General features: G+C 38.5%; 1 protein-coding gene across 3 annotated transcripts in view; it reads right to left on the bottom strand.

The window, feature by feature from the left end:
- The window catches only part of KDM6A (lysine demethylase 6A), a 104792-nt gene that overhangs the window by 54707 nt on the left and 32924 nt on the right, over nt 1-17161 (bottom strand). For all 3 annotated transcript variants that reach the window (XM_033147126.1, XM_033147124.1, XM_033147125.1), the window contains exons 5-7: nt 9613-9671; nt 8756-8876; nt 1938-1992 (exon numbers count right to left, since the gene is read on the bottom strand). In XM_033147126.1, the coding sequence (XP_033003017.1) occupies nt 1938-1992; nt 8756-8876; nt 9613-9671 (235 nt within the window). The remainder of the gene's footprint in view (nt 1-1937; nt 1993-8755; nt 8877-9612; nt 9672-17161) is intronic.

A 17161-nucleotide genomic window follows, 5' to 3' on the forward strand; every position in this document is an offset into this window, starting at 1 on the left:
TATAGCTTGGATAATAAATGCATATAGATACATTCCTGACTGTCAGATATTTCTGAGTATATATAACTATAAATCGTAACAGCTTTAAGGCAAATACCGGTAGGTAAATTTTCCTGAGAAAACACTAGATTCTGAATTTTATCCTAATAAAGAATTTTTTTCCTCCGTCATATTTCAGTCATTTTTTCTCCACTGTTGCTAACACTCTTTTTCGTGAACCAAAATGAGTAATGTGGCATCTTGAAAACTAACAAATTAATTATGGCATAAGCTTTTGAAGAGATTGATTTTAGTCTAGCAACCTGAAATCTCTATCCACCATTTGAGAGCCAACGATATAGACTTAAAGAGTAACATGAGAATAAAAGGCATGTTTCCTACTCTGGGGAGAAAATAATCTAAATCTTAACAGTAAGGGAGAAAAAAGGCAAGAGAGCAAAGAACAAAGAGAAGGAAAAAAATCTGCCTGAAAAAGTGCAATAAACATTTTAAAAAAGAAATTGGAAAGATAATAGTATGAAGAGATCGAGTTGAGAAGAAGTGGTCTGTGATAAGAAGGAAGATGAGGAGAAAATGAACAAAGATGTAAAAATCTGCAGAGCTGACACATATCGTATATTAAATATGAAATAACCAGCCAAATCTTTCTCTACAGAGCAATAATTACTTTGTCATATGGTATAGGGAATCTAATGTTCAGTAAAAGAAAAGAAAAAACCCTACTGGAAAAGTCTAACATAGCCTTGAATCCAAACAATTGTAAACAAAGCACACCATCAAAAACAGCACTTCTAACTCTGTAAACACCAATTTGACTTTCCATTGGACAGTTTAGGGCAGAGCTTTCCAAGCTTTTAATGTTGGTGACATACTTTTTAACATCATTTCGCAGCATAGTAATTCAGTTTTAATAGCAAACTGGAGATTAAACTAACCCCTTTCCAGGCCTGGGAGGAACGTGGGGAGCGTTCGTGTGATGCACCAACACACTAATGCAGTGGTTTTCAACCAGTGTGCTGTGGCACTCTGGGGTGCCTTGAATGAAGGTCAGGGCAACACTGGCCACTGTCCCTATTTCCTTCCCTCCCTCCTCTGATGCCCTCTTGCATCTCTGCTTCCCAAAGGTATGCACAGCTATTTGTTGAAGCAGCCCTGCCTACAAGCTACCCAGGCGAATGGTGCCTTGGGCTGGCCAGGGGGTGCTTCCCAAGCCCCTGTGGAGCAGTGAGGAGGAACTTTTCTTTGGGGTAGCAGCTTCAAATGCTCAGAGGACTCCCAAGGAGAGAAGAGAGGAGAGGAGGCTGAGGGTACACTCCACCAGAGAGGGTTTAAAAAAAAAAAAGGTGAAAGGCTGCCAGCTTAGGAGGTAATGGGTGACATAACTGGGCTCCTGAGCCCCACAGGAGTGCCACAAAAGGAATGTAGTTGGTCAAGGGAGCCGTGGACCCAAAAAAGGTTGAAAACCTCTGCACTAACGTGTTGTGACACACAATTTGGAAAGCTCTGGTCTAAGGAAAAGATTATCTAGACAAATATGAAACAGTAACTAATTTCATGTTTAATGGGGGAATCTAGTTGTTTTCCATGAGAAGTTTGCCTTCAAAAAAGAAAAGCCTGAAACTCTCCAACATGTTACAAAGAAACAGTTTTGTATTTAAACATACTACTTAAACTATTTAATATTTTAAGAATTCATTTTAGTTATTTGCTGATAGTGATGCATTATTATCAAAAGAAAATAATAAGTAGCTCCAGTGTGCCAAAAGCTACACACACACACACACACAGAGAGAGAGAGAGAGAGAGAGAGAGAGAGAGATCTCCTTAGACTGATAAGACAGTAGTGAAGTAGGAGAATGGATTAATCATGACACTAGTGTGATATAGGACATAAATCTAAAAAGTTACTAAGACCACAGATAAATTAAACTACTTACTTTCAGCATTGGACAAAGTGCAAGGGTTGCAGTCAACCAAAGCTAACTGAAAATGCTGAAAAAGAGAACAGAAAAATAAATGTTTCCTCCCTGTAAAAAGCTGAAGAAATATTTGATAGATATTCACTTTATATAGATTCAATACAGGAAAAAATGATGCAAGCAATACGTGCAGGAAAATGTTAATGGCGTACATCCAACACTGAATATATTTTTATTGTATGTTACAGTGGTGCACGTACAATGTATGTCAAAATCATAGGGAAACATAAAGCAATTAAAGGTTTATGTAGAAAAAGTAAGATCTAAGATTCAAAGAACTAAACTTAACAAAACTAAACAAAAAATATGTAACCATTTCATAAAAACAAAACAGCAATGCATATAAAATAAATGAAAGGTCATAAAAGAATGCAACTGTTACAAGGAAAATGCTACAGTCAATGTTTGTTTTCAGAAAAATTATTTTATTTATCATTTCATTATTTTTATACTCCACCCCTCCTCCAATTAGGAATATGGGGCAATTAACACCTAACTAGGCAAAACCAGGCAAAATAATAAAACTATCATAAAAACTGACAGTAAGAGCTGTTTAACAGTGGAACAGGTCTCCCTTGGGAGGTGGTGGAGACTCTCCTTCCTTGCAGGTTTTTAAGCAGAGGTTAGATGACCATCTGTCTTGGATATTTTAGTTGACATTCCTGCATTGCAGGGGGTTGGACTAGATGACCCTGGCAGTCCCACCCAACTCTAAAATTCTATTACTCTAACTCAAAAATTACAATCAAATGAGCAGCAACAAATAATTATAGCACTAGTTATCCAACAAAAATCAAATTCAGTTCAGATCCAAAACACTAGAGAAATTAAAAATGTATTTAACCATTGCCAAAATGTTTCTATTTTGAGTGCCAGCTAGATTACAAGAAGCAAGGGGCCTTGTCACATGACAGAATACCCTGTCACCATCCTACCAACCACTCCAACAGATGGGACAAGTGGGGCTTCCCCTGCTGATTGTAATGCACAGTTGGATGTTAATGTGAAAGGCTCTCAAGTACTTGAGTCCCAAGTCATTTCAAACTTCATATGCTAACAGCAAATCCTTGAATCAGATCCAGTACCTCAGCAGCAGTCAGTACAGTGCTTTGAGGTTTCAGGTGACATGATCCCTCCTTGCGGATCCCAACAACAGCTGTAGCCCACTGGAGAGAGAAAACTTTGATCTCTGAAGTTTTAGTCATCCCTGATGGGATATCACATTTCTGAACAAAAGGTTTGCCTACTGGAGTTCTCCTATATACTCAGTAATCCAACACTAACACAGAGTTTCATGATCCTAAAAATATGGAAATACTCCATGTACGCAATGAAAAAACCCTGAGCACATATGAAACATTTCCCTTTATAGAAGTTAATGGTAGGCCATTCATTAAAACACAACTGTAGTTCAACTTGAGGGTCCTTTTTTATAAACACACTAGCTGTACCCGGCCACATGTTGCTGTGGCTTAGTGTGTGAAAGGTTCTGGACACGGCCTGTCTCAGTGTCGGAGGCGGCTTTTGGGCCCGGGCTGGGTCTTGAGGCGGGGGCGAAGGCGTCAGAGGTGGATTTTGGGGCTGGGGTGCCTATCGAGGCGGCGACGGAGGCGGCTTTTGGGGCGGACTTGCTGTGGAGGCAGTGGCGGAAGTCGGCTTTCCCGGCTGGGCTTGCTCTTGAGGTGGTGGCGGAGGGGGCTTTTTGGGCCAGCCTGGCTCTTGAGGCAGCGTGGGAGTCAGCAGAGACGGCTTTTGGGGCCGGCCTGGCTTTCGAGGCGGCAGCGGCTTTTGGGGCCATCTTAGCTCTCGAGGTGACGGTGGAGTCGATGGAGTCAGCTCTTACACCTGGCCTGGCTCTGGAGGAGGCGGTGCAGGCTGGAGGCATTGACTACGGTGGTTTGTAGGAGGAGGGGGGCGGGGCGAGGGCAGGTGGGGTGGGGTGGGGAAATGAGATGACGTCTGCGGTTTTGACATCCACTGGAGGGCACTATATTGTTTTGCTTAAAATCAATTTTTACCTGTGAAAGGTGTGCTATCTGTACAATGTAAGTATGCAAAAACACTCCCATATGGTCATGGAACGTTGTGTCCAAATTTCAACGGAATCGGTCAAGTGGTTACGGAGAAAGGTGATCGGTCACAAACATCCACCTTTTACATTTATATATATATAGATAAACATATGAAAAGCACATGAAATCATTCAAAAGTGCGTATTAATTCAAAAAATGTTATGTATTTTGCACTTATTTTTTCCTCACTGAAACATTCAGGATTTTCAGAAGTAAATTTGCTACTGCTAACATTTTAGACTATTAATAAAACTACATAGTGGTATCTAATTTTGTCAGCACAGCTTAACTAACTGTATGCTGTTACCTTGAACACAAATCAAAAGAAAAATAGGAGCAATTACAGTAATTATGCAAACAATTCAAGGTTCAGGGTAAGTAACTGATACTCACCCGCTTTATCAGAATGTCAAAGCAGAATGATACTTCATACTGCAAACATGCATTCACCCTCATCATATAAATGAAACATCACCATACCAGGGTGGCAGCAATGTTTTTAAACAAGCATTTTTCATTCAAAAAAATTATGAAAGTGTTCATTAATCAAGGTAATCAACTAAACAAGCAAACCAAGAACTCCAATGGCATCACAATGCAAGATGAACTATAAAAACTAGTGCTAGAGTGACCAATGCATGCATTTACAATCTTACACAAAAAAAGTCAGTTTTGTTGATGCACAAACAGTTGTATTTTATTTCTCTTCTAAACAATAAATTATCTAACTAAACTGCTTGGAATTATTTCTAAGAAAAAATTGTATGATATCTCTAACTTGCAAATTATAAAATTGACTCATTGTGCATAAGCTACCCTTTTCCAAGGCTCAAGAACTATAACGGCTGCAATACTATTTATGCTTGGAAAGATTTAAGGATGTTGATAGAGATAAAATTTCTGAAAACTGTATTAAACAAAACCTATTCAAAAAGACCATCATACAGCTTTTCAGATTCAGAAATAAGCAAGCCTGCATCTAGAGGCCTTACAGAAATACAACTAAACACAACCAATTACAGAGATTATTGGCACCTCATATAAAAAGAAGAGAGAGAAAGAGAAACCACCCAAAAGGGCACTGCAGATCTGTCAGTATCAAATAAAGCTATTTAAAAGCTGCATATAACTAACAAATGTTCAGTGTTGAATTAAGAGATGGCAGTACTAATGAAATGCAAACAAAATCATTATTTCTAAATTTCAGCTTCAAAATATTTAACAATACTTAAATCTTTATATAGTACCACTATATTCTGCACAATTTCATCAAAAAATACAAAACATAACATTTGCCAGGACCATTTAGCATAGAACATGAAAAGCTATGTCAATGACTCAGAACATGAAGATAGGTAATGCAAAAATAATAAAGAAAGCATCTATCAGAAAGCTGCATATTTAATTACTAAAGCTCATACATGAACAACCTATTCATCTTGAACAATCCTGCATATCTGCCCTACAAATTAAACACAGAAATTCCCTTCTGAAGTATTCAATAAAAAACAGCTATGTAGAAAAACAAAGCTTTTTGTCAAAAGGCTAACAATTTACCGTCTCTAGCACTATAAGCAACAAATACATCACATTAAATATCCAGCTCCAAATCTCTGCAGCAAGCCGAAGCTACCAAACATCTGCACCTCGTACAAATATTGCAGTACTGGAGCTGGCTGCTGCTGTGTGAAATAGTTATTATGCAGGAGAGGCCACTGCAGTTCAGAGACGACATACAATACCTCAAGGCAGACATCAGTCTACAGAAAGTCAAATCACGAGTAAGAGGATTTACCTACAAGGCACTAATCTGAATGTTTAAACGTGGTGGCATCTTTTTAAGCACAGCAGCAAGTCAATGACATACTTTTGATTTGTATGGAATTATGATTGTGCAATTAATCAGGAGACTTCTTCAGAGCCCTTGGCTGCTGATGTGATTGTTGTAAAAGTCAATGATGTGACCTTTACAAAGAACTGTACGTTCAGTGTTTGTGTGTCTACAAAGCTACTACCACACACAGAAGCAATCTCCTATGGCATTACACATGTTTAACAATTCACTCAGGACTACACAGTCTATTTCTTCAGGATTTTATTTTATATCAAGAGGCTTCAAAATGACACACAGTAGTACTTAAAAGAAGAAGAAATATTAGAAAAGTTACTGGAAAACCTTTCGATTTTTACATACACATAAACTATAATGATATTCTGAAATTGTAATTTTATTATATTTTTCATCCCTAAACTGCTGCAAAATTTCATAACAGGTAGTTTAAAAGTCTATGTTACACAAGTCAAGCCATCATTAGAAACCTGACAATTCTGACAGGAACTTACCATAGGACAGCATTAACCCAGCTCAGTACAACTCTTAGAGCTGTCTTTTCTAACTGTATGACCTAGGTGTGATGCCTGATCCTGAGAAATGTCTTTTGTTGAGATAACTAGGACACAGAAAGCCTTGCGTAATCAAAGTGCTGGCGAATAGCCAAAGCTCCATCTGACAGGCATGTTGAGAGTAAGGGTGGGAGGACGTGCAGCACGCGCTGCTAAGTCAACTCATTAGTTGGCTCTCCAGAGTCCTTCAAAATCGGAATTAATTCATCTTTCTAAAAGAAAGGAGGCTTGTAAGGCGTAAGCACTCTCTTTCACTCTACGCTGCACAATCCAAAGAGAATAATCGACTACATAAGCAAGACAAAAGAAGTTGAACAAAGTACTTAATTTGCATAATATGAATAAAACAGGTCCAAATGACCACATGCTAGACCATATATTTTCCCCATACTTGCAAAATTCCATGCATATAATGGCACTGTAGCAGAGCATTTGGATAATAGCTTTGTTGAATACTGGTGGTTATTAAGTGCTAGCAAAAGAGCATTATTTTTTTACGAGAGGCAAGGGTTTCAGGTAAAAGAAGTTTGCTAACTCCATGCTCTAGCTCAGGAGTTGCCAATATGACACCCATGGACACCAACATGACTACCAGTTTCTCCTATGGTGCCCACAAAACATCTCAGTAAAGATCCCCTTTAAAAATCTACAGTACACGAGTCTTAGTTTTGTCTTCCTGCTCAGTTCCTGTTTGCACTGGCTTGGTCTGTCCTGCACTGAATGCTCACTGCATGCCAGACTGGCCACCTACCTCATTTCCATTATGAAGAGAAGAGAAGTACAAAGAACTTCTCTCTGTGAGTTAGTGTGCTGGTAGCTGATGTAACTGCATTTTCCTACTGATTTTTATTTTTATTTTGGTGGGGGGTGAGAAGGGGCATGGCTGGATCATTTTGTGGTCTATGTTTTTCTGTTCTTTTAAATGTGTTTGCCTTTTTGAGATGGGCACTGAATCTGCTACTGGGAATCCCTGCTCTAGCTTTTAATGCTACACCTTTCTTTATTCCATGTCTCTTATCCTCACATTGTGCCCCCAACACTCAGGGTCTCACAAAGTTATTCTCATACACCATCCATACAAAGCAGCCAACAGCAGTGGACTTATTATGGACATAGTGAAGTCCCCAGTAGACATGACTTTTCCCAGGAAGCAACTTTTAATTGTGCAGTATAATCACTTCTGGTTGTTCAGGTAAGAAGTCAACAGACTGAACACTTGCCAACATTGTGCTTCTCTCTCAAATAGGCTACCGGTACATACAAATGCAACTGTACAACTGCCCCACCTCCAGCTTTGAGAGCAGTTCTCAAAATACTTTTTAAGTCATAGCCATACAGGAGTTGGGTTTTCCACCCAGTTTAAAGGGTTTTCCACCCAGTTTAAAGGGCTTGAGGTATGGGCAGGCCTCCACAAAGCTTAACTTGAACCACTTGTGATAGATAAGAGAGAATAATTACCAGGGGGGAAAGGAAACAAAAAATAGCTTGTCAGAAATGCTTCATTTGGAGAGAGAAAAAGCAGTGAACTGCTGAGGTGCTCATTCTGCAGTGGATGGGAGGCCCTTCTCAACAACCCAATATGAGGGAAAAGGAAAAAGGTCTGCACAACACAACATCAATCCAGAGAAGCTGCCCTGCACATACATACTTCCCCACAAAAGACTGCAAAAATGCCACAAGGTAGGCTTTCAATGAAAATATTGTACTGTTTCATTTTAATGATTAGGATAGCCATATTAAATACCTTTTATGGTTCATTTCACTTTATATGCTGAATTGTCATACTTTAATAATCATTATATTACAAAATAAATGATATACAGGTTCAATATAAACTTCTGGAAAATCAGTCATACTCACCTTCAAGTAATAAAAAACCCTTTAAAATGTACTTCATACAAGTCATGAACACCTTCCCAACATGATAAATCTTATACAAGGTTTCTATAAGTCAAAATACTTTATCTAAATCTATACAGTCATTATGTGGCTCTCAAAACTTTATACATGATGAAATAGGACTTGGACACACCCTCCCATAGTCCCATGTGCATAGGGAGTTTAAAGCTAAACTTGCAATATCTCACATTTAATTTGAAGCAGGATCTCCATGAAATGCAACATAGATCCTAGCTGACAGCAAACTCCTGGTCTCATTCCGAGGCAGAAACCCAGGTGCCAAGTAATAATGGAACAGGTGAAATGAAAGTGAAGGAAACTAATACACTCTCTTGTATTGCAATGAAAAGCAAGTCCGATATAAAGAAAATGTTAGCTATCATTTAAAAGGGAGACTTTTACCTTAAAACTGGACTCAAAATCTGTGTTCACTTTGAACATAAGCCCAAGTCGTAAATGAATTTCCTTGGCGCGGCAAAAGCTGGGATCAACATAAAGCACCTCCCGAAATGCTTTAATTGCCCTGGGGGGGAAAGAACATACACTGAAATGTTTAATCTAGAATATTCTTAAAGGGCATCTGAGAAGACCAACTCATTATTCCTTGAAGAAAATTACTCAGAAAGGGAGTGCAAAGGAATTCTGACAATTCACAGTCATACCCAGATATTAAATTAAAAGATGTACCTCTATTCCTCTAAGGCACCTTAATTAATAAAATATTGAATAGTTGTGATATACTTACAAACAGAGTGTTTACATTGGTTCACTGAGTTTAAAAACCTTTTAAGACTTTTTAATATTTTCATTTTCATTTTAGAACAATAATCGGTTGAATATATTATTAAATACTAGTAACAAATGAATAGCAGGCCTTAAGTGTCCAAATCATCAAGAAGAGAAAGATTTAAATCAAGTTTCCTATTTTCTAATTAATGTATTCTGATCAAAATGTGCATATTAATTGGTTGCTATAGCAATTAAAATATTCATTTATAACTGAATAGTAGATTTTATAATGCTAGGAACATAATTCTACCATTTTGGTCAAATTGCTCATATGCTTTCCCCACTACAATACATCTTCTTAGGGAAATGAAGACAAATGGGAAGTGAATGGATTTTGTTTGTCTCCCTCTGTAACATGTAAAGCCAGTAAACCAAGTCACTCACTTGAAGATTTAATACCCAAAACTTTTGAAACTACAACACATGATGCAACAAGATGTTAGAAGTAGAAAGTATGTTCATCCACTTACCACTGAAATGCATTATAATGGAAGTAGACCAAGCCAAGGCCATACAAAAAGGCAGCATTCTGTAAAAGAAAACACATTTTTTAACTGACACACATAAATGCATGCCTGCATTTTTCTAGGAAAGTATCGAAAACTGTATTGTAGTACAAAATGATATTTTAGACGCTGCTTAGCAGAATGAATGTGATGATCAGAATAAAATGTTACTCATATTAGCAAATTTTACAGTATTGTTACATTACTGAAATAATGAGGCATGCGAATTGATAGATCAATAGCATTTCTCATTCATTTAAATTGAAACAATGAAAACTTGCTGTCATAATCCAACTTGCAATCTAGTAGCCTGCTTTCCTTAGACAGAGCATATGTTTAAAAACTGTGGGGTGACAAGAGACATCTGCAAGATACAGGATAGAATTGCAGTCAAATGGAAGAGGAGCAAGGTTAAACCACACATGGTTTTATTATCTTAGGTATTCTCTCTGTTGACTAGGTGTGTGCTCTGGAATAGCCATACTTTGCTTATACACCTTTTATGGGCCTTCCTCGTGGCATCATTATTTATTGTTCCAATGTCTCCATTGAAAACTGCCTGGAAGCCAGTTAGTACTTGCAGCTTTACTGTGTGCCAACTGAAACCACGCGCTACAGACATATTGCCAGTACTTTATCACCTTCACTGGCGCTCCATATATAACCACACAAAACCTAAGATCATCAATGAATGCCCTTCTCCAAGTGCTCAAATTGCACTAAAGAAGGAAATTAAGTACCATATTGGCCCAAATATAAGCCGAACTCCCCCCCCCCCAAATTCCGACCGTGAAAAGTTAAAGTGCAGCTTAAATTCACGACCTTACAAAAATTGGCTTTTATGATATCGCTGCTGAAACAGACATACAGTAAAACGGAACAGATGTGAGTGCCTGCAGAATTTTAAGGGAGCGGCTTATATTTGGGTGTTGTCTTACTTTCTTTTCCCCCCTTGAATTTTAAAGGTGCAGCTTATATTCGGGTGCGGCTTATATTCGGGCCAATACGGTAATTATCTTAAAGGAGTGTTTCCTAGAACATTTTGAATTTGCCCCCACCCTTTATTTCGTCTTTCAAGCCCCACAACCCATTGGCAGTTAATCTCATCACCAGAAAAGTGAACAGAATCCTCACATCCAGCTGCCCAGATTACCTCACTCTTGTGTGTATAAAGAGCTGTAAATTGGGGCACTCATCCAACCCTGGATTAGAAGAAAACTAGAATAGGCCTACTCTGTCTCCCTTCTATTTACATTAATATAGGGAAGGAGAGGCAGAAAATTCTGCGTAGGATTTACCAACAAGCCCTGTCAGTGGAAGCCCTGTGCAAGGACTTGCAAAATTGAGATTTCCCCCCCTGCCCTTGTGTATTTGGCTAGAGAGGAGGGCAGGAGATCTCCCAGAACAAGGTCAAGAGGAGAGGGTGGGATCATTCCATCTCACAAGCTGAATTGCACCCTCTGTATTCACTCAGCTATTGTAGCTTCTATGGAAAGCAAAGTTGTTTTGGCAATTGCAACTAGAAGAAAATGTCTTTAGCTCTGACTCCAGAAACAGCATTACCCTCCCTACAAGTGTATGCATCTCAAAGTAACACGTACTCTCAACCACCCAAGAAAGGGCTGCACACAGTTTGACAACCAGTGTTCTATGACCCTCCAAAATAAACTGAAGATCAGAAGTGACTTAACACAACTATACTATATTGAATAGTGCACAATTCCTATTTAATGAGTCAGGCCAATTATATTAAGCAGTGGTAGTATGGAGATCCATCTATGCAATGGGTGGATGAGAACACACACCAGGGTTGATGTGGATGTAGGAAGCAAACAACAGAGAACACTAGAGAGAAAAGACATATAACCATAGACAGATGTAAGACAAAGAAGTTGTGAGACAAAAGAAGGATAAGAAGAAAGCACAATTCGCTTTTAAAAGCAACAGCTCATCTTTCCAGTCTCCTAACACCTCACCCAAGTGTTTAAAACCAGAAGATACAGAGGGTCAAGCATGACAACCTGTCATTTACAGAACTGTTTCTACTGCTCAGCACTAACAGTAGCTGTCGTAAGAACATAAGAAGAGCCTGCTGAAGCAGTATAAATGGTGGCCAAGCAAACGCCTATGGGAAGCCAGGAAGCAGGAATAAGTGCAACAATGCTCTCCCAACATGATTCCCAATAACTGGTATTGAAAGGCATAATGCATATCACTTGACACTTGCTTACACTGAATCACATTTATCATTTTAATTCTGCTTTACCTACTTTGGAAAGATGCTTTCAGAGCTCCTCACAATCTCTTTTTGTTTTAATCAGCTTGAATAATTTTGTATCATCAATGAACTCTTCTTACATCACTCAGTTGGGAGAACCATCCATTTCCTTAACCAGCTACTGCTCTATCAACCTTCATTCCCACCCTCCTGGTACTGAGACCAGGATAGAGTGAAACATGTAAAGAGCATATAAGTGTAAGTCAGGTCTGAGGAGGGGTACAGAGAAAACCCAGAAACATTTCCCCCAACAACAACAAAAATTCAGCCAAACAATTCTCTACTTAACAGTTTCTTACATAAATCAGTATAATTAAACAATGGGGTGGTTTTTCATATAATTGATATCAGTTCTATTCAAGCAACAAATCTTATTTACAAGAATTCATGAGCCACACTTCAATAACAGGACTGTAAAGGTCGTATATAATTTCAAAACAATAAAATCAAGAATAAAATCACAGTAGCTACAGCATGACCAAGGTGGCCTTCACTGGTCAGCAGCCATCTATCTTCAGATGACAGGGGCTACTGGTGAAAGAGGTTCTCAGATGAATGAAGCATATGGGCAGAGCATTTTGAATTGTGTTCTGAAACAAACTGGCAAACAATACCACTTGTGAGATGTATTCCATGTAGCCAGTCTTAGTTAAAAATTCAGTAGTTGTAGGTCATATTGAATGCATTGCAGTACCTTATAATGCTTTTGTTATTTATTATAAAGATGTATACTCTGCCTTTCCATACTTCATGAAACTAACAGTGATAAAGATTACAATACAAAAACTACCTTTGTATTATCGTATTTCTTTCTAGAACAAAATAGATTCAAAGATTCATAGGATTGTAGAGTTGGAAAGGACAGGGGGTGATCTAGTCCTACCCCCTGCAATGCAGGAATCTTTTGCCTAACTTGGGGCTTGAACCCATGACCCTGAAATTAAGAGTCTCATGCTCTACATCTTTGCACTCATTGGCTGACAAAGATGAGTGGTGTTTCAAATCTATCAGCCTATGTTTCTCTATAGCATAAAAATATCCTGGGCACTATAAAGAGGTACAATTGAGAACCTTTGCCAATATGTAATGAATATGTGCAATATTTTGTTTTAGCTTATGTGTGTTTCTCCATAACAACATTTCAGCAAAAGAGGTCATGAATAAATGTGGGCATACAATAAGCAAAACTATTTCCTCTGATATAAAACTTATTCCATGCAAGGATTTATAGAAGCAATGAATGCTCCATATCTTCTGCCAATATGAAGACTGGGGGGGGGGGGGGTGTTCCTACTAATTGTGTAAGGAATCCCCCAAAGCTAGGTCATCAAGACAGAATAAAGTATCGATGGAGAAAGAAATCGGGAAGCATTCAGTTGATAAGTGCTGTAATAATAAATTACTACAATTGCTTTCAAACTGACTACGTAAATGCATTTTCAGGTTGCACAGATAAGCATTCTTGAAATCTTAATCAATCTTGAAGTTTACCACTTAAGTTTACCCCCTCCCCCACCCCACCTAAGTGAAATTGCGTGAAATGGGGAGCACCCTCTAAAAAGCCTCTAAATGCTCAATTCAAAATATCTAGAGTTGAAGCTCTGGGGCCAGCTGGAGGATGTGCTGGAAGGCGGCTGTGCTACCCCTCGCGTCAGCTGTTACACAGGGACTCTGAGCAGCCTGAATGAAGCCCTGCAACATGTCAGGTCTCTTCGGGACTTCCTCTACCCTCAATGACATCCTCTTTAGGCTCCAGGAAGGGTCTCGTCGTGAGCCACAAGGACTCTCCCAATCTTTCCTAATATGATTCTCTTTATTTATTTCCTGGCGCCACGCATATTCATGGTCATGACTGAGTAGAACACATGTAGGTGGGGGGAAGGCCGTACAAGAGAGGCATGAGTTGCAGCAATATACATTATGAAAGGATTTTGAATTTCCTAAGTCTCTTTCCTGTGTTTCTCTTTTACCCTTCAAGTATTTTTGAACCAAATCAATTTTGATCAACTGCTATAGTCACTTTTGTGTTTTTATAGAATGACATAATTAGTGGCAGAATAATACAGCACTGGATTCTCAACTATCTCTGGAGAATGGATTCTTAATTATTTCTCTAGGCACTCAAGTGAGACTGCTACCTGGAAGATTTTTATTGCATAAGATGTTCCATCCAGATTCATATATAAACAGTTTTACTCTAAGGGAATGTGTAAGAACCACGAAGATAAACAGTACAGCTCTCCCTTACACTGTGCAAACTTGATTGTAACATTATCAGATACTGAAACCTTTTCACAGGTCAGAATGGGCACATTCCTAAGACCACCAAGTACCATATTTCCCTGAAAATAAGACACTGTCTTATTTTTTTCCCCTCAAGAAAACACACTATGTCTTATTTTGGGGGGGGGGTGTCTTATTTGAACCGCTCCGCGTCGGTACACTGCATAGCCACGCCTATCCAGGCCATCTTAAGGGAGGCAACACGTCACTATGTCTTATTTTCGGGGTATTGCTTATATTGCGCAAATGCATAGAAATCCTGATACGGCTTATTTTATGGGTATGTCTTATTTTGGGGGAAACAGGGTATGTGCTGTGAGTCTCTGAACTACTTTTGTAAGAAAAGCAACCAATATGTTTAACTAATAATATATGGTGCATTTTGAATATGAGAAGGGAGAGAAGCCCAGAAAGAGCCTCAATTATTGCTATATTGTTACAAAACGTATCTGACACATACCCCACATGTAAATAGTATAAATTAGAACAGAATCTCCTTCTAGAAGATGAAGGCACTGAAAGCAGCATAATAATGTGACTGCATTTCAACATCTGTTGCCTGAGGGGATATCCATGAGAAGAGAAATGCTTTCCCATTATCTTCACCAGATCAGGCCAAAGTACAAGCCATACTGATCATCAACCTGAATGGAAGATAATGCTAAAAAGAAATGGCTTATGAAATACATAGCCCACCTAGTTTTCAGTATCATCAGTATATTTTAATAAAGCTCTTAAAAGTGTAGAAAAATATGTTTTCAAGTACAGTGTGTCTCAGGAAATTCTATAGTTAGGTACAAAACACCTAGAAACACCTGCTCAGTTTTACAGAGCTGTAAAGATGTGTATTCTAAAAAGAGTCCTTAAATCACAGTTACATTCACAATTTACAGGCTTAGATTTATGGGTAGCATACGCTATTTCTACAACCTCTGCATGAACAGTTAATTTTACAAACTTTGATGAGACCCCACTACCTATATTTGGCATTTCTAATCGGTACATTCTGAAGTAATACATATAAGTGGAATGAACTGAAAATTCATAGTAATTGCAGTATTTTTAATGCCAGACTTCACGTTGCAATTTCAATTTAGTTGTACAACTTGGCTGCATAAGGCAAAGGTGGGGAACCACTGGCCCTCTAGATTTTGCTGAACTACAACTCTCATTATCATCAGCCCTAGCAGGCATGGTCAGTGGCTACGAATGATGGGACTTGTAGTTCTGCAACATCTGGAGGGCCAAAGGTTCCCCACACCTGGCCTAAGATATTCCTGCGACCTTTGAAAGTCTTCCAAACCAAATACTTCAAGGTAAGAAATATTACAGGTGATATCCAACTAAGTCATACTGTGAGAACACCAACTGAAATCAACCGACAAGTTACTTAAGTCCACAAATTCCTATGGGCCTACTCCAAATATGACTAACAGCAGATATCTGTTGAGCACCCTGTAGAGCAAACTTTTTTTTTAGAAGGATACATTACTTATTGTCAATGTCTGCTTCATTGCCAAGTGCCAATTCTCACTGCAAAATATGTCATTCAATACTTTGAGATAGACCTCCAGTACCTCTGTTCATTTAGTCATGCTGTATACCTGAAGTACACTCAATGAATGGGGTACTGGAGGCTTATCTCCAAGTAATGTGGAAGTCCTAAATTTGGGAGGAACAAATGACATTTCACCTTATACTGTTACTTTACAACATAACAGTGGAAACCAAAGAACAGCACCAATGCTCTAAGTGGATATGAAGTTCCCACCATCCAAAAATTCACTTATCTCCACAAAACTCTACTATAAGCTCTGCAGAGTCACTTATACCAACAGCCTATTTCCTTAGTTCCTTGTTTGTTTGTGCTTTGCTGGTTTGAGGCAGCCATTTTCCAGCAGAAACCATGGAGGGAGGGGTGAGATTAATGAAGAACCAAAACAAAGTACATATTTTATTGGCATCAACACCTAATGACACCACTCTTTTCATGTTCTTTCCCTTGCTTGCAAGGTGATGAGTACAGCTTTTAAAAATGTAACTTCTTCCAAAATCACAAATGTGCAGGTAAAATTAAAATAAATCAATTTATTAGTTCTATTCAATAAGAATGCAAAAAGTCTTTACCTGGTAAGCCAAAACTAGCATTAATATTTTATGCACCATATGCCACAGTAGTTACTGTTTTCTTTCTTCAGAGTGGCAGATCATATCAACCAATTTAAAAAAAAAATCACTTCAAAACCAGAACCACTGCAGAAGATAGGTATATTCATCACCATTGTGACTTAAGTTGAGCTGGTATCTTAAAATTCCATCATACACAATCCAGTAATTTAAAGTTCCAACATAACTGAATGATTCTGAATTTATATGGCTGTATATATGATCAAACACATTTTAATTGTGTCTTGAGACACCTTGAATGCCTAACATTGAGGCAAAAAATATAAATGCTTTAATAAATATCTATTTTATTGTGGGGGTCGAAGCCCCCACAATCCCTAGGAGCTGACTTCTATGACACAGGCAGAAACCTGTGTCCACACTGGGTGGTTGAAGTGTCAACCACCAGACAAGCAGAAAATCCCAACACCCATCTGCTGCCCCTTGCCAGTTCTAAGGTGGAGGAGGACAGCATGAGCACTTCAATTTATCATTAACCCTATCCTGTGTTCTGAAGATGCTGTGTAAAATCAGGGACCATACCACCAAGGCCATCCAAAATTGGCTGACCCTCTATGAAGGAAAATAACTGCAACTTGGTAAAGAATATACTGGTAAAGAATAATACATTGTACAACAACAATGAACGTAGAAAAGAAGATGGTGTAAGAAATTGTTGCCCAGTAAATTTTAGCAGCAGTCTTAGGTTATGTACTGCTGAACACTTCAGACCTGAAACAAGCAAAAACAAAAAGCAGGCACAGCCAGCTGCATAATACCATCACT

Source organism: Lacerta agilis, chromosome 4 (genome assembly GCF_009819535.1).
Source record: "Lacerta agilis isolate rLacAgi1 chromosome 4, rLacAgi1.pri, whole genome shotgun sequence".
NCBI lineage: Eukaryota > Metazoa > Chordata > Lepidosauria > Squamata > Lacertidae > Lacerta > Lacerta agilis.